Source organism: Hypanus sabinus, chromosome 10 (assembly GCF_030144855.1).
Source record: "Hypanus sabinus isolate sHypSab1 chromosome 10, sHypSab1.hap1, whole genome shotgun sequence".
Taxonomy (NCBI): domain Eukaryota; kingdom Metazoa; phylum Chordata; class Chondrichthyes; order Myliobatiformes; family Dasyatidae; genus Hypanus; species Hypanus sabinus.
The window spans coordinates 151,550,239-151,576,226 of NC_082715.1; the positions used below are offsets into that span (position 1 = coordinate 151,550,239).

General features: G+C 40.7%; 1 protein-coding gene across 9 annotated transcripts in view; it reads right to left on the bottom strand.

Annotated features, from left to right (window-relative positions):
* depdc5 (DEP domain containing 5, GATOR1 subcomplex subunit) overlaps positions 1 to 25,988 on the bottom strand; it is a 252,686-nt gene that overhangs the window by 203,020 nt on the left and 23,678 nt on the right. For all 9 annotated transcript variants that reach the window (XR_009514532.1, XR_009514533.1, XM_059983254.1 and 6 more), the window contains 6 exons: positions 20,981 to 21,030; positions 18,429 to 18,498; positions 12,866 to 12,944; positions 12,056 to 12,117; positions 8,222 to 8,291; positions 1,998 to 2,070 (listed from right to left, as the gene is read on the bottom strand). Coding sequence is in view for 7 of the 9 variants with exons in the window: in XM_059983254.1 (XP_059839237.1) it covers positions 1,998 to 2,070; positions 8,222 to 8,291; positions 12,056 to 12,117; positions 12,866 to 12,944; positions 18,429 to 18,498; positions 20,981 to 21,030 (404 nt within the window). In the remaining 2 variants the exon portion in view is untranslated. The remainder of the gene's footprint in view (positions 1 to 1,997; positions 2,071 to 8,221; positions 8,292 to 12,055; positions 12,118 to 12,865; positions 12,945 to 18,428; positions 18,499 to 20,980; positions 21,031 to 25,988) is intronic.

Here is a 25,988-nt window from a genome sequence, read left to right on the forward strand (position 1 = left end):
TGGAGAGAAAGACGTTAACAGGTGATTTAATTGAGGTACAAGATGATAAGAGGCAAAGATCAAATGGACCCAAAGACTTCTGGGTAATACAAGGGCATAATTGTAAGATGATTGGAGGGAAGTATAGGGGTGATGTCAGAAAGTTGTTTTTTCTTAAAACAAAGAAAGTAGTGGGTGTGTAGAATGCCCTGCCAAGTATGTTCTATTTGGTCAATTTTTCATTCCCCACCCCTGCTTCTCACTGTATTTGTTTTCACATTCCTACTGAAGCTTTTCCAGTCTGTTTTTATGGATGATCTTTAGGCTTTAAGAAGAAAACATCATACAAAAAGTTGCACAAATTATTTGTTGTACATGTATTGATTCACAATGGTCCCAAGTCAGGTGCCAATTCTATTGTTCAATCGATTGGACACCCTTCATGCTCAGCCATATCACTTAATATTCCTGAAGATATTTCAGCCTCCTGTCCATACTTCATTGGATATGTCAAGATAGACAGACAAGGTCATCCATACACTTCCAGAACAAGAGTGAGCTTCAGAAGAAAATTACATAAGCCACTAAGAAACATGCAAAAAGAAACAAACGAATAGAAGGAAAGCAGGAAAGAAGGAATTGTGAGGTCAGTGTTGGACCTGTGTCTTGTGAGGAAAGAATTGTGAGGTCAGTCTCAGATCTGTGCCTCGTGAGGAAAGAATTGTGAGGTCAGTCTCAGATCTGTGTCTTGTGAGGAAAGAGTTGTGAGGTCAGTCTCAGATCTGTGCCTTGTGAGGAAAGAATTGTGAGGTCAGTCTCAGATCTGTGCCTTGTGAGGAAAGAATTGTGAGGTCAGTCTCAGATCTGTGCCTTGTGAGGAAAGAATTGTGAGGTCAGTCTCAGATCTGTGCCTTGTGAGGAAAGAATTGTGAGGTCAGTCTCAGATCTGTGCCTTGTGAGGAAAGAATTGTGAGGTCAGTCTCAGATCTGTGCCTTGTGAGGAAAGAATTGTGAGGTCAGTCTCAGATCTGTGTCTTGTGAGGAAAGAATTGTGAGGTCAGTCTCAGATCTGTGCCTTGTGAGGAAAGAGTTGTGAGGTCAGTCTCAGATCTGTGCCTTGTGAGGAAAGAATTGTGAGGTCAGTCTCAGATCTGTGTCTTGTGAGGAAAGAATTGTGAGGTCAGTCTCAGATCTGTGCCTTGTGAGGAAAGAATTGTGAGGTCAGTCTCAGATCTGTGTCTTGTGAGGAAAGAATTGTGAGGTCAGTCTCAGATCTGTGTCTTGTGAGGAAAGAATTGTGAGGTCAGTCTCAGATCTGTGTCTTGTGAGGAAAGAATTGTGAGGTCAGTCTCAGATCTGTGCCTTGTGAGGAAAGAATTGTGAGGTCAGTCTCAGATCTGTGTCTTGTGAGGAAAGAATTGTGAGGTCAGTCTCAGATCTGTGCCTTGTGAGGAAAGAATTGTGAGGTCAGTCTCAGATCTGCGTCTTGTGAGGAAAGAATTGTGAAGTCAGTCTCAGATCTGCGTCTTGTGAGGAAAGAATTGTGAAGTCAGTCTCAGATCTGTGTCTTGCGAACTTGTTCACCATGTTATGAATTCTGGAACCAGAAGCTCATCCCAAGTTCTGACAACTACCTTGTCTGTTGGTGAATCTCAACTCAGCTGCCGCTCTGATTGAAGATCCAAACAACTGACAATATAATAAATAGTTCTATGGATCAAAATTGTTTGGTACAAACAGCATCTCAAGATGAACAATTCACTAGTTGCTCCAGCTGCTTATTATAACTAACCTGACACCATGTTGCCTCTCTCTGGGATATTTTCCCAAATAACATCAAAGACTAAACCGAAGTTAAAGACAGTCCAACAAAGGCACAAGCATAACCCTGCTGTTCAGCTAAAACTTTGGGCCCCAATGAATCACCTCCTTCCATGACTCAAGTATCATTCAGAGAAACACATGCCCCACAGAGTGGAAGACAAGGAAAAACCAAGTCAATTTTATTAAAAACTTACTTATAAAAGTCTTCATAGAATCTTCCCTCGTGGTCCTGCTGAATAGAGGATCGGTGACTCTCAGGAAATTCATCTGGAGCCAACACAACAGATCAGAGTAAGGTATGCATGTGAAAGCAGCAGGATGGGATCATATATATTAGATTAGATTAGCTAAATTTGTCATGTTTACATGGAAATATTAAAATATACAGTGAAATGCATTGTTTGGGTCAACAACACAACAGTCAGAGAATGTGCTGGGCAGCCTGCAAGTGTCGCCATGATTCAAGCACCAACATTGCATTCCCAAAACCATAAGAAACCCGCATGATCATAGAGAGAATGTACAAGCTCCTTACAGACCATGGCTGAAATCAAACCCCAATTGGTGATGAGTAAGGCTGTATTGTGCTAACCACGAGGCAGCCAGAGCTGCAGGAGGGGTGGAGGTGGCCAGAACTGCAAACAGGCACAGAATATACTACTTGTTCAGCAGTTCTGCCTTCCGTTGAGAAGAACCAGTTCCATATCTGATAAGCAGATGAGATTTTGTTGACAGAACCACTCACAAAGCAATGGAAAGCAGGGAGTGGCTGAAAGTGAAGGTTTGGAAAGCTGAACCCCAGGGTTTCTTGTGGAGCTCAGTTATCAGATGATTTGAGTAAAGGGAACTGGACATTGGAATTTATTCGAGATGGAAACAGCATTAACAACAATGAAAAATATAAAAACATCAGGCCATGCAGCAGGATCTGTAAGGTGGTGATAAAGTAACTTGATGTGCATCAGAAGGTCAGGTAATGTTACTGGGGAAAGTGTATGGAGATAACAAAGAACATGAATCCAAAAAAGAATAGTGTGTGACATACACAAAATGCTGCCTGGCCTGCTGTGTTCCACCAGCATTTTGTGTGTGTTATTGTTTGAAATTCCAGCATCTGCAAATTTCCTCGTGTGTGACATGATGACTCTCAGCACCTGTTCAGTTCCATGAGCAGAGGTGTAGGATGCCAGTGGTGAGCTGGTGAGAAGGCCAGAGAACCATATGCAGCAAGAACATTCATTAAAGAACAAGATATTAAAGTCAGCGAGGGAATACATGAAGTCACAGACTTTTCCTCCCAAAAAATTCTTTAAATAACGTAAGACCATAACAGATTGGAGCAGAATTAGGCCATTGCATCATGGCTCAACAACATTCTCCTGCCTTCTCCGTGCAACCTTTGACGTCCTGACTATGATGACAAAAGGATTGGAGGTGTTGTGGACAGTGTGGAGGGCTGTCAGAGGTTACAGCAGGTCATTGATAGGTTGCAAAACTGGGCTGAGAGGCAACAGATGGCATTCAACCCAGGTAAGTGTGAAGTGGTTCATTTTGGTAGGTCAAATATGATGGCAGAATATAGTATTAATGGTAAGACTCTCGGCAGTGTGGAGGATCAGAGGGATCTTGGGGTCTGAGTCCATGGGACACTCAAAGCTGCTGCGCAGGTTGACTCTGTGATTAAGGAGGCATATGGTACATTGGCCTTCATCAATCGTGGGATTGAGATTAGGAGCCAAGAGGTAATGTCACAGCTATATAGGACCCTGGTCAGACCCCACTTGGAGTACTGTGCTCAGTTCTGGTCGCCTCACTACAGGAGGGGTGTGAAAACTAAAGAAAAGGTGGAAAGGAGATTTACAAGGATGTTGCCTGGATTCGGGAGCATGCTTTATGAGAATAGGTTGAGTGTACTTGGCCTTTTCTCCTTGTAGCGATGGAGATAGAGGCGTATAAGATGATTAAGAGGCATTGATAGTGTGTTTGTTTGTTTGTTTGTTTCTTTCTTTGTTCCCCCATTAATACCCCTCTAGTGTCATTTTCCAGTATCCAATATCCACTCTTACCTCTGTTTTACTCTTCATACAGTATATCTGAAGAAATGTTTGATATTGACTCTTACATTATTGGCTAGCTTACCCTAAAATTTCATCTTTCTCTCCTTATGGCTCTGTAGTTGCCTTCTGTCAGTTTTTAAAAGAATTCCAATCCTCTAACTTCCCACTAATTTATGCTATATTGTATCGCTCTCTTTTGCTTTTATGCAGTCTTTGACTTCTCTTGTCACAGTTGTGTCATCCTCCCTGTAGAACATTCTTCCTTGGGATGGGTCTGTCCTGCTGTTTTTGAATTGCTCCCAGAAACTTCAGCCATTGCTGTTCTGCTGCCATCCGTGTTAGTGACCCCTCCCAATCAACCAGCTCCTCTCTCATGACTCCCTTTACTCCACGATAATACTAATACATCTGACTTTAGCTTCTCCCTCTCAAACTGCAGGGTGAATTCTATCATATTATGATCACTACTTCCCAAAGGGTTCCTATACCTTAAGCTCCCTAATCAAATTTGGTTTACTACACAACAACCAATCCAAAATTGTCTTTCCCAGTGGATTTAACCACAAACCTCTCAAAAGCCATCTCATAAGTATTCTACAAGTTCTCTCTTAGGATTCAGCACTAATCCGACTTTCCCCAATCAACCTGCATATTGAAGTCCCCCATGACTTGGCCCTTGTTACATGCTTTTATTCCTATCTGCTATTATAATTTGAACCCCACATACTGGCCACTATTTGGAGGTCTATGTTCAACACCCATCAGGGTCATTTTACCTTTGCAGTTTCTTAACTCTACCCAGAAGGATTCTACATTTTCCTATCCTATATCACCTCTTTCTAATGATTTGAGTTCTAATGATTCTAATGATTTTTTACTAACAGATATACCACACTATCCCTCTGCCTGTCCTTTTGATGCAATTTGTGTCCTTGGATGTCCTTTCCCCATCCTCAGCCCTATCACTCCGGTTCCCATTCCCCGATGTCTGAGTTTAAACCTTCCCCTACAGCTGTGGCAAGCTGCCTGCTAGGTTGTTGATACCCATCCTTTCTGTACAGGGCATACCTTCCCCAGAAGAGATCCCAAAGATTCAGAAATCTAAAATCAAGCCCCACTGTACCAATTCCTCAGCCAAGCATTTATCAGCCAAATCATCCTATTCTTACCCTCACTGGCATATGGCACAGGCAGTCCAGAGATTACTACCCTGGAGGTCATGTTTTTCAGCTTTCTACCTAACTCCCTATATTCTTTCTTCAATACTTCCTCCCTTTTCCTACCTAGATCGTTGGTACAAATATGACCCATATTCAAAGAAAACACAAACTTGGGTGTGTTGGTTGTCAACCCAAATGATGTATTTCACCACATTTCGATGCACATCTGATAAGTAAATCTGAATATGAATTAAAGCATTTCTGACTTCAGACTTCGGCCTTACATGGGACCATTAATTTTATATAAATGTAAGCAAATTAACTTGAGTCAGTGATGTATTTCTCAACAGCTAACACCCAAAACAACAATAAATTATAAGCAGCAGCACAATTAGTGCAGATTTCCAAGCTAAAGAGTCCACCAGCAAGAGCATACAGAGATTGGTTTTAGCATCAGTGTGGAAAAGGACAAAGATAAAAGAGGAAAGAGAGGGCACCAAAGTTCATAATGAGCAAGCTGATAGCTGAGGAAAGAAGGTAGTATGGGTGAATATTTCACAGATGCCTTTATGAACGTGGTGGTTGGAGAGGGGATAATGCTGATATTGCAGTTCAGGAGGAAGCATTTTTATTTAATTATTTAGAGATACAGCACAGTAACAGGCCCTTATGGCCCAACTTGCTGCATCACCCAATCATACCCACATAACCAATAATCCATTAATCCACAGACATTTTGGAATGTGGGAGTTAATGGGAGCAGCTGGAGAAAACCCACATAGTCACAGGGAGAATGTACAAACTCCTTACAAACAGAGGCGAGAACTGAACCCAGGTTGTTAACACTGTAAAGCATTGTGCTAACCAGTGCACTACCTTGCCACCCCAAAGTGTGAGAAACATAGTTAAAGGAGAATTATGAAGGTTCTCAGAATGTCTGAAAGTGGATACGTCACCAGGTCCAGATGGAATATATCTCACCCTGTTAAAGAATCTCCAACTATCATTTCTCCATCATCTGAGCAAATACAAGGAAACTTTAGAGTGTATGTCTTTAAAAGGTGGCAGGATTCTGCAACTGGATCCTAGACTTCCTGACTGGGAGACCTCAGTCAATCCGGATCAGGAGCAGCATCTCCAACACCATCACACTGAGCACGGGGGCTCCCCAGGGTTGCGTGCTCAGTCCACTGCTGTTCACTCTGCTGACCCACGACTGTGCTGCAACACACAGCTCGAACCATATCATCAAGTTCGCCGATGACACGACCGTGGTGGGTCTCATCAGCAAGAACGATGAGTCAGCTTACAGAGAGGAGATGCAGCGGCTAACGGACTGGTGCAGAGCCAACAACCTGTCTCTTAATGTGACCAAAACAAAAGAGATGGTTGTTGACTTCAGGAGGCCATGGAGCAACCACTCCCCGCTGAACATCGACGGCTCCTCAGTAGAGATCGTAAACAGCACGAAATTTCTTGGTGTTCACCTGGCAGAGAATCTCACCTGGTCCCTCAACACCAGTTCCATAGCAAAGAAAGCCTAGCAGCGTCTCTACCTTTTGTGAAGGTTGAGGAAAGTCCATCTCCCACACCCCCCATCCTCATCACATTCTACAGGGCATCCTGTATTGAGAGCATCCTGAGCAGCTACATCACTGACTGGTTCGGAAATTGCACCATCTCGGATCGCAACACCCTGCAGCGGATAGTGAGGTTGCTGAGAAGATCATCGGGGTCTCTCTTCCAGCCATCACGGACATTTACACTACACGCTGCATCCACAAAGGAAACAACATTATGAAGGACCCCATGCACCCCTCATACAATCTCTTCTCCCTCCTGCCGTCTGGGAAAAGGCTCCAAAGCATTCGGGCTCTCACAACCAGGCTATGTAACAGTCTCTTCCCCAAAACTATCAGACTCCTCAATACCCAAAGCCTGGACTGACACCTTGCCCTACTGTCCTGTTTATTATTTATTGTAAATGCCTGCACTGTTTTTGTGCACTTTACGCAGTCCTGTGTAGGTCTGTAGTCTAGTGTAGCTTCCTTTGTGTTGTTGTTGTTTTTTTTTACATAGTTCAGTCTAGTTTTTGTACTGTGTCATGCCGTGGTCCTGAAAAATGTTGTCTCATTTTTACTATGCACTGTACCAGCAGTTGTGGTTGAAATGACAATAAAAGTGACTTGACTTGATTTGATTGATCATTAACATCTTTTAAAAAAGATTTACTTTATCAACCAAGGTTTTGATTATGAGAAGGGAGGTTCCCATGGAACTGTGTACAATGAGTGAGACAAAAATGTGAGTACTACACACACAGTTCCAATCACCGAGTTACAAGAAAGGTGGCTATGCACTCGAGATTTACGTAGATATTGGCAGGTATGAGGAATATTGAACTGCAAAGGAGGTAGTTCAGTGGAAACTTAAATGAAATGCAATAAGTAATGAACTGTCAATATAGATTACTGTAAATTGGTTTAATAACATCACATGTGCCAAGGAAGAGTATGAAATTTGTTTTGCTTGCCATCCATACAAGTTATTCCATCTCAGCAGTGTATTGAGTCTCACCAGTGTAAAAACAATAACAGAAAGCAGAAAGAAATTTTATTGTATGAGGGACCATACAATAATAGTAAGTGCTATAATAGTAAGACGAAAGCTGTCCTTGTGCCTGCTGGCAACACATTTCCTTCAGCCGAGTGATTAAAAAAGAAACAAGAATTAGAGGGGACAAGAGGAAAATGTTTTCTCCCTCAAGGTGGTTGGTAGTCTTGAACACCCCAGGACACAGACCGAGACAGAGACAGGGACAGAGACTAACAGAAACCCTCACATGGGTAACGACTTGAAATGCAGTGACCTGCTGGGCTTTAGACCTTGCCCTGGAAGGTGGGATTTACTGAGGAACACAAATACAAGAAACTCTGCAGATGCTGGAAATCCCAACAACACACTCAAGAGGAATTCAGCAGGCCAGACAGCATTTATGGAAAAGAGTACAATTGATGTTTAGGGCCAAGACCCTTCAGCAGACCTGCTGAGTTCCTCCAGCATTTGTGTAATTTAAGTGTTGGAAGCTCTTCTCCAACTTCAGACACAATAGGCTGAACAGCCTCCATTTTCATTTTCGACCATCCCTACTGAGGTGATCACAAGTCCCAGATAAAGTCCCAGCTTGAAGGACAAACTCACCTGCAGACTTGGTATCGTAGAAAGTTCTAGAAAACAGAACAACCGTCACTTCATGGCTGCAATTCTTCTCCTAAAATTAAAGGACAATGGAAGAAAAATAAATTATAACATCTCCTTTGATGAGACACTAATTGTAGCATAAATTTATATTGCAATATCATATTTATTTTCTCCTCTTAGTATTAGATTCTGAGATCAAAAGTAAGTGTTTTTCTGGCTAGAGAGAAGAAATATAATGAAAATTTGTTATATTTATTCAGTTTTTGAGATCTAGGCATCAGAGATGACCCAATTACCCCTGAGATACTGGTGAACTGGTTTCTTGAAATGTTGTCCCTCTTCTGAAGGTATTCCCTCAGTGCTGTTGGAAAGAGAGTTGTGAAATTCAGAGTAATCAATGATAACCACTGGATGGAGTGGTGGATTCAGCCCAGAGATATTCTCAACTCATATTCTCAGTATTACGGTATTCATTCCTTTATTTATTTGTACAATTTGTCTTATTTTGCACTTCAGCTGTCGTCAGTCTTTGCTTAGTCTTTTCACAAATTCTATTGCATTTATTTCCTTGTGAATGCCTGAGAGAAAATGAATCTCAGGATAGTCAATGAAGACATATACATACTTCAACAATAAATTTACTTGGAATTTAGAGAAGAACTTACTGTAGGAATAAACTGACCAAGCAACCGCAGTGTATTTTAAAGATGATATATACTGCATATTGGTGGCAGAGGACTGAATGCTAACTGTTTTTAGTAAGCTTTGTAAGTGTCATTGAAGCAACATATTGCAGTGGAAAGAAATGTGACATGTCAACAGTGGAAAGGTGATGGGCTGCAGGAGATGAGATTTTCGTAACAGATTTCTCACCCTGACCTGTGCTTATATTTGGTCCACTTGCATTTCCAGGATAAGATGAGCCTGGAACTCTCCCCATTGTTGGGTGCATGCCCATGTTGGAACTGTTTTAGAAACATAGAAAACCTACAGCACAATACAGGCCCTTCGGCCCACAAAGTTGTGCTGAACATGTCTCTACCTTAGAAATTACTAGGCTTACCCAGAGCCCTCTATTTTTCTAAGCTCCATGTACCTATCCAAAAGTCTCTTAAAAGACCCTATCGTATCCACCTCCACCACCGTTGCCAGCAGCCCATTCCATGCACTCACTGCTCTCTGTGTAAAAAAACTTACCCCTGACATCACCTCTGTACCTACTCCCCAGCACCTTAAACCTGTGTCCTTTTGTGGCAACTATTCCAGCCCTGGGAAAAAGCCTCTGACTATCCACACGATCAATGCCTCTCATCATCTTATACACCTTTGTCAAGTCGCCTCTCATCCTCTGTCGCTCCAAGGAGAAAAAGCCGAGTTCACTCAATCTGTTTTCATAAGGCATGCTCCCCAAACCAGGTAACATCCTTGTAAATCTCCTCTGCACCCTTTCTACAGCTTCCACATCCTTGCTGTAGTGAGGCAACCAGAACTGAGCACAGTACTCCAAGTGGGGTCTGACCAGGATCCTATATAGCTGCAACATTACCACTCACCTCCTAAATTCAATTCCACGTTTAATGAAGGCCAATACACCGTATGCCGTCTTAACCATAGCGTCAACCTGCCCAGCTGCTTTGAGCGTCCCATGGACTTGGACCCCAAGATCCCTCTGATCCTCCACACTGCCAAGAGTCTTACCATTAATACTATATTCTGCCATCATATTTGATCTAGTAAAATGAACCACTTCACATTTATCTGGGTTGAACTCCATCTGCCACTTCTCAGCCCAGTTTTGCATTTTATCAATGCTCTGCTATAACCTCTGACAGCCCTCCACACTGTCCACAACACCCCCAAACTTTGTGTCATAGCAAATTTACTTACCTATCCCTCCACTTCCTCATTTATAAAAAAAATCACAAAGAGCAAGGGTCCCAGAACAGATCCCTGAGGCACACCACTGGTCACCGATCTCCACGTAGAATACGACCCATCTACAACCGCTCTTTGCCTTCTGTGGGCAAGCCTGTTCTCAATCCACAAAGCAATGTCCTCTTGGGTCCCATGCCTTACTTTCTCAGTAAGCCTTGAATGAGGTACCTTATCAAATGCCTTGCTGAAATCCATATACACTACATCTACTGCTCTTCCTTCATCTGTTTAGTCACATCCTCAAAACATTCAATCAGGCTCGTAAGGCACGACCTGCCCTTGACAAAGCCATGCTGACTACTCCTAATCGTATTATACCTCTCTAAATGTTTATAAATCCTGTCTCGCAGGATCTTCTTCATCAACTTACCAACCACTGAGGTAAGACTCATTGGTCTATAATTTCCTGGGCTATCTCTACTCCCTTTCTTCAATAAAGGAACAACATCCACAACCCTCCAATCCTCTGGAACCTCTCCCATCCCCATTGATGATTCAAGGATCATTGCCAGAGGCTCAACAATATTCTCCCTCACCTCCCACAGTAGCCTGGGGTACATCCCATCCACTCCCAGCGACTTATCCAACTTGATGCTTTCCAAAAGCTCCAGCAAATCCTCCTTTTTAATATCTACATGTTCAAGCTTTTCAGTCTGCTGCAAGTCATCACTACAATCACCAAGATCCATTTCCATAGTGAATACTGAAATAAAATATTCATTAAGTGCACATGCTATTTCCTCCAGTTCCATACACACTTTCCCACTGTCACACTTGATAGATCCTATTCTTTGACATCTTATCCTCTTGTTCTTCACATACTTGTAGAATGCCTTGGGGTTTTCCTTAATCCTGCCCACCAAGTCCTTCTCGTGGCCCCTTCTGGCTCTCCTAATTTTCCTTTTTGGACCAGTTAGTTGCGGAGTAGAACTGGAATGTTCTCTGTCTCACTTTTATGCCTTGTTCAGCGTTCTTGGCCATATCTTAACATCACATGGAGTGAGTAAAATAGGCCGTAGAATGGCTTAAGTGACAGTTTGAATCTCAGCAAGAAACCACAATGGAGCATCACTGGGTCCAACAGGACTGCAAATACCCTCGCCTTGTCTTCAGCACCCACATCCTGTGTCCCACCTTTAATGAAGTTCCTGGGACCTTTTAGAATGATAGTTCAGGACTGCAGAGCTTTGACCTGATATGATGGCAAGTCTGCTCAGCTCAGCCTATTACATGCTGTATTTGTTGTTGAACACTAGGTCCTGATTTGCAACTTCACTGGGTTTGCATCTCATTTTTAACTCTATCTACTGCTTATCCCTGGCTCGTTAGCAATGGCAGAGCAAGAGAATAACAAACATCATATCACAGGGTTACAGATGCTGCAAGTTGCTGATGGTCCACAGTGCCTCATGGGTGCCCAGTTTTTGAGCTGCCAGATCTGCTCTGAGTTTATTCCATTTAGCATGCTTGTAATCCAACACAACAGAAAGTGTCCTTAGTGTGAAAACAGGTCTTTGTCTCCACAAATACAGTGGCCACCATGAACAATCTATGGACAGGTGCATCTGCAACAGATAGGTTGGTGAACCCGAGGTCAGGTAACCCTGTGTTGCTTTGCCCACTGTCTACCCCAGACACAGTACGGCAGCATGTCCTTCTGCACTTATACACAAATGGTTGAACCAACACTCTTGGTAAAGCCCACACCCAAAGAAGATTCTCTACCTTTGCATTTTCAGTGTTTTTGTCCCAGTGTGGGACGTTTATGGCAGGAATTAAATAAATCATAAGTGCCATATTGTCAGTGGCCATCCATTACTGCACTGAATTCAGCATACTGCATTTCAAAATTAACAAAATCTTCCAATCAGTTGCCGGTCATTTCCTTATTTTATTTACCTTCCATTTGGCAAAGAGGTCAGCCAGGAAACCATTTACAGCTTTCTCAAAGTACAAGTCACCTAAATGAGGGAAAAATATGACAGAATGGTTAAGAAAGCAAAATGTTAGTACAAACATCTGTAACTTACTTGAAGTGTTTCTCCAGTCACAAATGAGGAGTGCAAAGTTTGCCAAATCAAGGTCAATGGTCCAACAGCAATGCTAGAGACAGCAATCAAACTCTTGACCCATTTATTCACTGATTAGAAGAACATTTCAATACAGAGGTGAGTGGAGGAAAGTGCAGGGGAAGGTCATAGGTAAGCTTTTCTCTTTTTTTCTTATATAGAGTGATGAAAGCATGGAACATCCTTCCAAGGGTGGTGATAGAAGACACATTAGAGGAGTATTTGAAAAGGCCAGTACAACATTATGGACCAAACGGGATGTACTGTAGTGCAATGTTTTATGTTCTATGTTTCTATGATCTCCCTCTTAAACATTCTCAGCAAGTGAACCTCTTGTTCTCTTGGGTGGAGAATTCCAAAGATTCACTAGCCAGCCACAGGATGAAGAAATTTTCCATCTGAATGGTTAAAGCCGTACTTCCCAACTCTTGGCCGACTCATTATTTTGAAGCAAGAGTCCCCACACTGCTGGTGTGGTCAGAGAACATGAGTGATTCCAACCTGCACTGAACCATTACTACTGTAGAAGCTAGAAGATCCTAGCTTCTGTATAGATGTACAAATAATTAAACAAAGATTCTAGCTTCTGTATAGAGGCTGCCAGGCATTTCTTTCCCACTATAGTGTACGTTTTCCTCACCGTAGATATCGAAGTCCCACATCTCACAACTCATTTGGATGAAAATGTAGACCATGGCAGAAGTAGATCGAAACACCACCTTTGAAATGGACACCAATAATGTTACAATTATAATTTAAACATTTTTCCATGAACAGAATTTTGTCAGAATATTCCTTTCCCCAATCAAACACAAGAACTTTGCAGGGAAATGTTAGTGTTACTGCCAGAATGTGCTGACATTACCTGCACAAGCAGCAGTATCTTTGCCATTGATCAAGTATGAGAGTGTGACCTAGCAGGCTATGGCTTTTATTGATTTACTGTATGTCCAAGGGTTACATAGACCACCCATGATATAGAAGACACAGTCATTGTGCAGAGCTCACCCCTAAGGATTTCTCCCAGCAGTTTCCAGGAAGTTCTCATTGAGTGAATCATGCAAGCCAAATCTATTTGTTTCAAAAGCCAACAAGAACACTCAGCATTCATCCCATTTATGTTTCTCAGACATTTCTCTCATTTCTACATCATCTAAAATTTAGCATAATCTTCGATTCTTCTCACACATTCTACTAACTATCTCCCTTTGGTCTTATTGGAAGCTTCCATCCTATGGACTACTCCTAAACGTCAACACTCACAGGCTATTTCAGACGCCATTGCAACAGAACCAGGTTACACCTTACACACCAAACCAAATGTGGATGACTTGGGGAGGCCAAGCACACTTCAAGTGCATCTCTATGATATCTCCTGCTGCCTTCCTCCCATTAAAGGTATGTCATCTTTAAAAAACAAGACTTTTATAAAAAAGAATAATTTTTTTTAAATCACTTTCTTTGGTCAGCAGCTGAAGGCAGCATACAAAATACAGATCTTATCCAGATCAATTGCTTCCAGGTTTAAGTCAGTTGACCTGCTATAAGTTCCCCAACAGTTTTTAAGGCAAGAGACCCAATGCCCTTGTTTGCTCAGCGTTGCAATTAATTCCAATCCCAGAGCAATATGGTTGATCTGGGCAGTGCAGTCACACAGCAGTGAGCACTATGCTGTAATGATCAGGGTTTGATTCCTGAACTGGAAAAAATTACAGTACAAGGAGTTTGTACATTATCCCCGTGACCACTCAGATTTCCTCCAAAATTCTAAAAATGTGCAGGTTAAGGTTAGTGAGTCATGGACAAATAAAATTAATCTCTATATCTTCATTCATAACTGCATCTTCATTCATACAGGCCAGCAAGCCAGTCACTTGTACCAAGCATCTCTCAGCAATACAAGACAGCAGTCCCACACCAGACTAATTAGGAGTGGACAAAAATTTTCTTTTTTCTTTTTCAATCTTTTTATTAGTTTTTTAAAAAAAAACATAACATAATACTATATTAAATAGGTTATGAATACAATAGATTTGAAATTAAATTAGTAACAAGATAACAATATCTTATTAAACTATCAGCGAAAAAGGATCATACAATAATCAATCTAATTTATATTGATTATACATGAAAAGATTAAAAATAATCATCAAAAGAAAAAAAAGTATAAAATCTAAGAAAAGATGTATATTTAAGGAAATAATAAAAAAAATAAGCCTAAACTAACATGGGCAGTAATAATAGTTTATATGTATATGATAGTGTCAAAAACACCAGAACAAGAATAATAAGAGTAAAGGTCTGGAAGAAGTCAAATTAATTCATATGAAAGTGTCGAATGACAAAAGTGTCCAAGTTTCTTCAAATTTAATTGATGAATCAAAAATAGTACTTCTAATTTTTTTCTAAACTTAAACAAGAAATAGCTTGAGAGAACCACTGAAATGTGGTAGGAGGATTTACTTCTTTCCAATTTTGTAATATAGATCTCCTGGTCATTAATGTTACAAAGGCAATCATTCGTCTAATTGAAGGGGAGAATCGACTATCATCTTCATTTGGTATACCAAAAATTGCAGTGATAAAATGAGGTTGTAAATCAATATTCCAAATTGAGGAAATGGTAGCAAATATGTCCTTCCAATAATTATGTAAAGTAGGACATGACCAAAACATGTGGGTCAGTGAAGCCACATCTAAATGACATCTGTCACATTGAGGATTAACGTGAGAATAAAACCGAGCAAGCTTATCTTTAGACATATGAGCTCTATGTACAACCTTAAATTGTATTAAAGCATGTTTAGCACATATAGAAGAGGAATTAACCATTTGTAAAATTTTTTCCCATTTTTCCGTTGAAATATTGTATTGAAGTTCTTTTTCCCATTCCTGTTTAATTCTACCTGATATCTCTGGTTGTATCTTCATAATCATATTATAAATAAGAGCCACTAATCTCTTCTGACAGGGATTTAAAGTAAAAATCATATCTGAAAAATCTATCAAAGTTGAATTAGGAAAGGATGGTAAAACTTTATACAAAAAGTTTCTAATTTGTAAATATCTAAAAAAATTAGATTTAGGTAATTTAAATTTGTTAGAAAGTTGATCAAAAGACATCAAACTATCTTCAGAAAAAAGATCGCGAAAACATATTATACCTTTCCTTTTCCATATACTAAAAGCTTGATCTGTTAAAGAGGGTTTAAAGAAAAAATTAAGATAGGGCTATCAAGAACGAAGTTTTTTAGAGTAAAATATTTACGAAATGTATGTTTGACAATAGGGTTAGATATCTGTTTATTAAGTTTAACTAAATCAACAGGGAGAGAAGAACCAAGAACAGAAAATAGAGAATATCCTTGTGTATCATTAAATTCTAAATTTACCCACTGTGGGCACAATGGTAAATCTAAATCTAATTTCCAGTATAATAAATTCCAAATATTATTCGCCCAATAGTAAAATCTAAAATTGGGTAAAGCTAAACCACCATCTTTTTTAGATTTCTGTAACTGTCTTTTACTTAATCTGGGGTTTTTATTTTGCCACACAAATGAGGAAATTTTTGAATCAATGCTATCAAAAAAAGACTTAGGAATAAAAGTTGGTAAGGCTTGAAATAAATATAAAAATTTCGGTAAAATCATCATTTTAACAGCATTGATCCGACCAACCAATGATAAGGATAAAGGAGACCATCTAGTAGTAAGTTGTTGAATTTGATGAAGCATAAGTAAAAAATTCAATCTGAATAAATCTTTATATTTCTCTGTAATTTTTATACCTAAATAAATAAAATTATCAGTAACAATTTTAAATGGTATCTTGTCATTCAGTAAAGTTTGTGCATTTAAAGGAAAGAGTTCACTCTTATCCAAATTTAATTTGTAACCAGAAAAACTACCAAACTGAACCAACAAGGATAGAATAGCGGGAATAGAATTATCAGGATCAGAAATATATAACAACAAGTCATCAGCATAGAGTGATAACTTGTATAATTTCTCATTACGGGTAATACCAAAAATATTAGGGGATTCACGAATAGCAATGGCTAAAGGTTCTAATGCAATATTAAATAATAAAGGACTTAAGGGACAACCTTGTCTCGTACCACGAGATAATTGAAAAAAAGAGGATCTATAATTATTTGTAAGAACAGAAGCAACAGGTTTATAATATATTAATTTAATCCATGATATAAAATTAGAACTAAAACTAACATTCTTCAAGGCATTAAATAAGTATGTCCATTCAACTCTATCAAAAGCTTTTTCAGCATCTAATGATGATCACATTCTGGGGTTGTGGGTGAGGAAGTGTAAATTATATTAATCAATTTTCTAACATTAAAAAAGGAGTATCGGTTCCTAATGAAACCAGTTTGATCTCCTGAAATAATCTGTGATAGTACCTTTTCTAACCTAATAGCTAAAATTTTTGTAAGAATCTTAGAGTCTACATTTAGTAACAATATAGGGCGATAAGATGCACATAAAGTAGGATCTTTATCTTTTTTAAGAATTAAAGAAATAGTAGCTTCATAAAAAGACTGGGGTAATCTCTTCTTAATAAATGCATCATTAAAGATTTCACATAGCCAAGGGGAAAGCAAAGAAGAAAAAGTTTTTAAAAATTCTATAATATAACCATCAGGGCCAGGAGCTTTCCCTGAATTCATCAATGAAATAGCCTCTCCTACCTCAGCCAAAGAAATAGGAGCATCAAATAAACTTCGATCTTCATCTGTCAGTTTGGGAATATTCAAATTGCTAAAAAAATTATCCATCTTAGACAGATCACCATCAAATTCTGATTGATATAAAGATTTATAAAAATCTTGGAAAGTATTATTAATTTCTTTATGATCAGTAGTCAGATTACTGTCTTGTTTATGAATTTTAATAATTTGTCGCTTCGTTGAAATAGCTTTTAATTGATTAGCTAACAATTTACCAGTTCGATCATTATGAATATAAAATTGAGCCCTGGTCTTAATTAATTGATTCTCAATTGAAGAAGATAACAGTAAGCTATGTTCCATTTGCAGTTCAACTCTCTTCTTATAAAGTTCCTTGGTAGGAGTAACGGAATAAATCATCAATTTCTTTAATTTTATCCACCAATAAAGCTATATCTAAATATCTTTGTTTTCTTTTACCAGCAGAATATGAGATAATTTGTCCACGAATAAAAGCCTTAAAAGAGTCCCAAAGTATTCCTCTGTCAATCTCTTCGGTATAGTTTGTTGAAAAAAATAAGTCAATATGCTATTTTATGAAGGTAATAAATTCTGGATCTTGAAGCAAAGTAGCATTGAGTCTCCAAGATCTAGTATTAATGAAAGAGTCTCAAATCTTGATAGATAACTTCAAAGGTGCATGATCCAAAATAGCAATAGAATCATATTTACAATCAATAACATCTGCTAATAAACGATGATCGATAAGAAAATAATCAATTCTAGAATAACTATGATATACATGTGAAAAAAACGAAAATTCTTTATCTTTAGGGTTCAAAAACCGCCATATTTCAGTAATTCCCGAATCAACCATAAAAGAGTTAATAAGTAAAGCTGATCTATTCGGAAGAGTTCGAATAGGTTTAGATCTATCCATCAAAGGATTCAAACAACAATTGAAATCTCCACCCATTATCAACATATATTCATTTAGATTAGGAAGGGCAGTAAATAAACATTTAAAAAAATCAGGGCAGTCAAAATTTGGAGCGTAAATATTAACTAAAGCCACTTTTCGGTTAAAAAGTGAACCAGTAATCAACAAAAATCTGCCCTGTGTATCAGATATAATTTCATGATGTATAAACGAAATTGAGGGGGTCTATAAAAATAGACACACCCCTAATTTTAGCAGTACAATTCGAATGAAATTGTTGACCCATCCAGAACCTAAAAAAGCGTTGATTATCCTCCCTCCTAATATGGGTCTCCTGTACAAAGATAATATTAGCATTTAGTCTATGGAATATTTTAAATATTTTTTTACATTTAATCAGATGATTTAAACCATTAGTATTCCAAGAAATAAAATTAATAGACTTATCCATCATGCTAATATAAAAAATTTTCATGGCCTGATTCCAGTAATGATGAACATGATGGCAGAAACTACTACAACTGAATTCCAACTCACTGGAAAGATCATGCACCAGGGTCACAGATCAATTCTTACCCTTGTATCTTCACCAATGTATCCACATGTGACTTTTTCACCCTTAACCCAAAGTTCACTTGCTTGTGCCCTGGAGGAGCAAAATAACCAGGGTTAGCTGGGGATAATCACTGAAGAATTCTCAACAAGTACAAAGGAAACAATATGTGTCCTCTGCCAGGATCCAGATAAGAGTTCACAGGGTACTGAACTTTCTCAGACATAATCATTCTCCATGAGCCCACCACAGATAAAGAACGCATTATAGTGGAGGAGTAGCCATTCATTCTAGTGTGCATGTAGCAGCTCTTAGAGAGCACAATCCATTAAGATCCTACTTAACTCTTCCCCTGCAGGCCTGTGATTCTTTCTTCCCACCCCAAGGTATCCAATCAATTCCATTCTAGAAGGGACCATTGAATCTACTTCTACACAGAGATGCTGCCTTTTAATCTTACAACTCAGGAGTCTGCTAGAGGACAGGCATCCAGAATTTCCCAGCACCTCTGCCTAGTTACTCCTTACACTCGATCAGCAAGCCCATTCAGTGAAATGGAGCACGATGTCAGCAAGGAGAAAGTTCAGTTTAAAAGACTATTTTCACCAATTTAGTTTAAATATCCCTTGTATTCATTTTACATTTTTGTTTGCTTAAAAATCTAAAACAAGTAATCATATATTTAATGTAATAGATATTGAGTATTTGTCAATTGAGTCATTTTTCAATCACGTCTGAGAGCTGCCTCAGCTGGGGGGGGGAGGAGTGTGACCCGGCTGCCAATTATGTTCTTTGGGTGGGGCATTTTCATACAATGGCAAGGCCATCTGAGCAGGTAACCATTAGTTTACAGATGAAGATCACGTCTAGGGATAGCTCAAGGGAGCAGTTGTTCACTGTGCACCTGAACAGCAAGTGCAGGCAGCCAGATGTTTGGTGAAACTCAAAGTCAATCATTTGGTACATAAATAAAACCCTTCCAATCTCTCAGTTCCTCTACAAATCCAGCTCCATCATGGACACTAGCCTCCTCACCAATCAGGACATCTTCAAGACAGCAATGCCTCAAGGCGACATCCATTATCAAGCACTGACACCACCCACGGCGTTCCCTCTTCTCATTACTACTATTCGGAGACTAAAGACACACAGGTAATGTCTTAGAGACAGCTTCTTCCCCTCCGCCATCAGACTTCGGAATGGTCAGTGAACCCACGTGCACTACCTCACTGCGTTTGCTATCTTCTGGTCCTGCTTATTTAATTTTTTTGTATGTTCCTTATTGAAATTTATAACACAGGATATTTTATGACACCATACTGCCAACACAAAACAAATTTCATGACATGTCAGTGATGGTAAACCTGATTCTGAAATTTAAACCAATTACATAACAACTAATCTGGCTTTGTTTTATTTAGGATAAGAAAAGCCTTCATAATTTTCAGTCTCTCCATAAGCTGATCTTCCATCAGAGCAAGCTCAGCTTCAGCATGAACTGAAGGCCTTCGTTCTTGCCCTCAGTTATGGAAATCTGAAATGCAGCCCACAAGCTAACTGTGAAAGGAACTCAGCAGCTCAGCCAGCATCCACAGAGGGAAATGGACAATCAACATTTTGGGTCAAGACTCTTCACCTGGACTGAAAGATCAGAGGGGAGATGGGGTGGTGAAGCAAAAACTGGCAGGTGATGGGTAGATCCAGGTGAGGAGAGGTGATGGCAGATGGAGGAAGGGAAGATATAGTGACAGAGGATAGGAGGTGACAGGTAGAGGCAACAAAGAACTGCAGATGATAGTTCAAAGTATCAGAGTATAAACATGTCACCACATGACATTCCCGGCATTCTTTTTCCTGGAGGTATACTCAGCAAATCTATAGAACTGTAAACAAGATCAGTGAAAGAGCAAGAGCATAGAAGACAACAAACTGCAAATGAAATATAAATAAACAGCAATAAATAACAAGAGCATGAAATAACAAGATAAAAAGTTCCTTGAAGTGTGATCATTGGTTGTGGGAACATCTCAATAGATGAATGTAGTTATTCTGTTTTGTTCAAGAGCCTAATGGAATGTAATGAGAGGAGGGTGGAAGATGGAGGTGGGGTGGCAGATGGGAACAGGAGGGGGAGGGAACCCAGCAGGAGGAGGGCATCAATGATAGGCAGATGGAGTAGGAAGATGAAGGGAAACAAGCAGGGTACCCAAGAGTATGAGGTCTATGTAAGAGGAACTATACCCTGCACAAAGACTGAAGACTGAAGCTTCACTGGTGATTTCAAGAGGTTGTAGTTTCCCTCCTTGTCCCCTTTCCTTAACCCTCAGCCTTGAACAACATTACTATGAGTTGGCAGCGAGGAGGTGCACCAGGACCACCTACCCTCATTGCTCAGACGCACCAGACATTAGAAATATTGTTTATTTTTTGTCATGGGTAAGATGTGCAGAAAAGGAGAGATAATCGTATTGGACAAAATAACAGACAATTTAAAACATAATAAATTAAAACTCTAAGCCAAATAATCAAAGGGTGCACATGGGAGAGCTGATACAAAAAGAGCTTCAAATCTGACCTTATTCCAGCAAATTCCACTTTCTGTGTAATGTAAGCACAGGTATTAACCTAGAAGAAATAGACAAGGTTTTCAATGAGCAGTCACAATTGTTCCACTTCATAAGTAATTACCTCATGCTCTTAAGTGTATCACAAATATCTAGGCATTCACCTGCTTCCAGTCCACTAAGAGTATCACTGCAATGTGAATTACACTCAGTGGCCACTTTATTAGGTACACCTGCTTGTTAATGCAAACATCTAATCAGCTAATCAATAAAAGCATGCAGACATCATCAAGAGGTTCAGTTACAAACAAGAGGAAATCTCCAATGTTGGAAAATCCAAGCAATACACACAAAAAATGCTGGAGGAACTCAGCAGGCCAGACAACATCTATGGAAAAGAGTAAACAGTTGACATTTCAGGCTGAGACCCTTCATCGTAACTGGAGAAAAAAAGATGCGAAGTCAGAGTAAGAAGGTGGTGGGAGAGGAGGAAGAAATACAAGGTAATAGATCAGGCATGGGCAAATTACGGCCCGCGGGCCATATGCGGCCCGTTAAGCTTTTTAATCCGGCCCACAGAACTTGATGAAATTATATTATTAAACCTTGTTAACGTTTTTTCCCCGCAATTCTGGCGTTTTCCCAATAGATGACGCACTCTATATACATTTGTGGCGACCCATTTCCTGGCACATCTGAACCGACTCACAATTAGCCAGCGTTCCGGCTAAGGGAGATAGCCTGCGGGGATTTGCGAGCACAGAGCTTTGGAGCCTCTGCGCAGGGGGGCAGGTTGAGGGAGGCTTAAAAGTGAGGCTGGGGATTTCGAATAAAGTTTTTTTTCTTCGACTGCAGTTACCGACTCCGTGTCGTAATTTTAGCGCTGCATGTAGCACACCGCTACACATTGACCTTTGTTGAGGTGCAGCGTATTACTCCACATTTGCGCTTTACTCTTTGTTCGGCTCGACCTATTTGTGTGAACAGGCGTTCAGCGTCATGAACATCAACAAAGCCAGCCACAGATCCAAGTTAACTGACCAACACCTCAGATCCATCCTGAGAATCGCCACAACAAAACTAAATCCAGACTTTGATGTGCTGGCTAAAAAGGGAGACCAACAACACTGTTCCCACTGAAATTAAAAATAACTTTCTTCGTTGTGTTATGTAAAAAATGCATTTGAAAATATTTTTTTCAATAAGCCTTACATGTTACATGTCATTTCTGTTAAGTTATGGACATGAGTAGTGCGCAGGTGCACGTACGTTCTCAAAATATAAAATGCGCTCCAGATCAAATAACGCGCTCCACATACTGGCTGGTCGTTGTTGAGTTTTGGCACAGGGGACAATTGAATAAGAAGGAGCAGGACAAGTAGACCTGCAACTCCTACCGTTTTTGAAATAAAGACAATCAGGAGGAGAGTGATGATGATAATATCTTGAAGGATAACAGAATTTTCAGTGCTTTAAAATAATAACTGTTACTATTAAAAAAAGCTGTATTTTATTCATTTAATTTTCAGTGTTTTAAAAGTCATTTCAATAAATAGCTAAATACCATGGGACTTCAAAGACAGATATTTTGTTGTAATGCATTTGTTCATTTTCAATTGAAATTAAAGCACATGTTTTCTACATATCCCATGATATTTTATTTTCTCTTATGAGGTGTATTACCAAAACACTCCGTCCATCTGCTCCTGGTCCGGCCCCCCTGTCAAATTTTAGAACCCTTTGTGGCCCACAAGTCAAATTGTTTGCCCACCCCTGTAGTAGATGATAGGTGAAACCAAGAGAGGTGAAGGATGAAGTAAAGAGCTGGGAAGTTGATTGGTGAAAGAGATAAAGGGCTGGAGAAGGGGCAATCTAACTGGAGAGGACAGAAGGCCATGGAAGAAAGGGAAGGGGGAGGAGCACCAGAGGGAGGTGATAGGCAGGTAAGGAGATGAGGGAAAAAGGAATGGTGAAGGGATACCTGCCCATCACCTCCCTCTGGAGTTCCTCCTGCTTCCCTTTCTTCCATAGCTTTCTGCCCACTCCTATCAGATAATCCCTTTATCTCTTTCACCAATCAACTTCCCAGCTCTTTACTCCACCCCTCCCCCTCTCCTGGTTTCACCTATCACCTACTACCTTGTATTTCTTCCTCCCCTCTCCCAACCGTCTTACTCTGACATCTTCTCATCTTTTTATTTCCAGTTCTGAGGCAGGGTCTTGGCCCAAAACATCAACTGTTTACTCTTTCCATAGATGCTGCCTAGCCTACTGAATTCCTCCAGCATTTTGTAGATATTGCAAGAGGTTAAGTTGTTGTTCAGACCAAACATCAGAATGCGGCAGAAATGTGATCTAAGTAACTCTGACCATGGTTGGTGCCAATCTAAGCAATTTGAGTATCTCAGAAACCACTGATCTCCTGGGATTTTATTTTTATCTATTTTGAGATACAGCATGGAATAGATTCTTCAAACCAGGCCATTCAGGAAATCCCCACAAACCCTGATTTAACCCTATCCCAATCACATAATTTACAATGATCAATTAATCTACAAATTGGTATGTTTTTGGACTGTGGGTGGAAACTGCAGCACTGAGGAAAAACCCTTGCATTCCATGGGGAGGATGTGAAGACTCTTTCGAGGATGCTGGGGATTGAACTCCAAACTCTGACACCCCGAGCTGTAATAGCATTGCACTATGGGGCCACACTGTTTACAGTTTATGGAGAATGGTGTATGAAACAAAAAACAAAAATGCCTTGTTAATGAGTGAGGTCAGAGGAGCATGGCGAGACTGGGTCAAGCCTTCAGGAAGGCAACAGTAACTCAAATAACACGTTTTACGACAGGTATGCAGAAGAGCATCCCTAAACGCACACATGTCAAACCTTGAAGTGGCTGGGCTACAGTAGCAGAAGACCAGAAACACACACTCAGTGGCCACTTTATAAGGTACAGGAGGCAGCTAATTAAGTGGCCACACTGTATTTGCGCAGTGCTGCGTCATTGAGTACAAACAACCGAACCTCAACACTCACAAAATGCTGGTGGAACACAGCAGGCCAGGCAGCATCTATAAGAGAAGCACTGTCAATGTTTCGGGCCGAGACCCTTCGTCAGGACTATCCGAAAGGAAAGATAGTAAGAGATTTGAATGTAGGAGGGGGAGGGGGAAATGCGAAATGACAGGAGAAGACCGGAGGCGGTGGGATAAAGCTAAGAGCTGGAAAGATGATTGGCGAAAGTGATACAGAGCTGGAGAAGGGAAAGGATCATGGGACAAGAGGTCTCGGGAGAAAGAAGGGGTGGGGGGAAGCACCAGAGGGAGATGGAGAACAGGCAAACAACTAAATATGTCAGGGATGGGGTAAGAAGGGGAGGAGGGGCATTAACGGAGGTTAGAGAAATCAATATTCATGCCATCAGGTTGGGGGCTACCCAGCCGGTATATAAGGTGTTGTTCCTCCAACCTGAGTTTGGATTCATTTTGACAGTAGAGGAGGCCATGGACAGACATATCAGAATGGGAATGGGACATGGAATTAAAATGTGTGGCCACTGGGAGATCCTGCTTTCTCTGGCAGACTGAGTGCGGGTGTTCAGCGAAACAGTCTCCCAGTCTGCGTCGGGTCTCACCAATATATAAAAGGCCACACCGGGAGCACCGGACGCAGTGTACCACACCAGCCGACTCACAGGTGAAGAGTCGCCTCTCCTGGAAGGACTGTCTGGGGCCCTGAATGGTGGTGAGGGAGGAAGTGTAAGGACAGGTGTAGCGCTTGTTCCGTTTACAAGGATAAGTGCCAGGAGGGAGATCGGTGGGAAGAGATGGGGGGGGAAACGAGTGAACAAGGGAGTCGCGTAGAGAGCGATCCCTGTGAAAAGCAGAAAGGGGGAGAGGGAAAGACGTGCTTAGTAGTGGGATCCCGTTGGAGGTGGCAGAAGTTACGGAGAATTATACGTTGGACCTGGAGGCTGGTGGGGTGATAGGTGAGGACAAGGGGAACACTATCCCGAGTGGGGTGCCAGGTGGATGGGGTGAGGGCAGATGTGCAGGAAATGGGAGAGATACGTTTGAGAGCAGAGTTGATGGTGAATGAAGGGAAGCCCCTTTGTTTAAAAAAGGAAGACATCTCCTTTGTCCTGGAATGAAAAGCCTCATCCTGAGAGCAGATGCGGCAGAGACAGAGGAATTGTAAGAAGGGGATAGCACTTTTGCAAGAGACAGGGTGGGAAGAGGAATAGTCCAGGTAGCTGTGAGAGTCTATAGGCTTATAGTAGATATCAGTAGATAGGCCGTCTCCAGAGATGGAGACAGTAAGATCAAGAAAGGGGAGGGAGGTGTCGGAAATGTACCAGGTAAATTTGAGGGCAGGGTGAAAGTTGGAAGCAAAGTTATTGAAGTCGACGAGCTCAGCATGCGTGCAGGAGGCAGCGCCAATGCAGTCGTAGTGAAGGAAAAGAGGGGGAACGGATACCCATATAGGCTTGGAACATGGACTGTTCCACAAAGCCAACAAAAAGGCAGGCATAACTGGGACCCATACGGGTGCCCATGGCTACCCCCTTGGTTTGGAGGAAGTGGGAGGAGCCAAAGGAGAATTTATTAAGAGAAAGAACTAATTCCGCTAGATGGAGGATAGTGGTGGTAGAGGGGAATTGGTTAGGTCTGGAATCCAAAAAAAAGCGAAGAGCTTCGAGACCATCTCGGTGGGGGATGGAGGTATATAGGGACTGGACGTCCATGGTGAAAATAAGACGGTGGGGGCCACGGAACTTAAAATCATTGAAAAAATTCAAAGCATGAGAAATGTCACGAACATAGGTGGGAAGAGATTGAACAAGGGGGGATAAGACAGTGTCAAGGTATGCAGAAATGAGTTCAGTGGGGCAGGAGCAAGCTGCCTTTTACCTGGTCCATTTCCAACACCTCCCTCCCCTTTCTTGATCTTTCTGTCTCCATTTCTGGAGAGAGCCTATCTACTGATAACTACTATAAGCCTACAGACTCTCA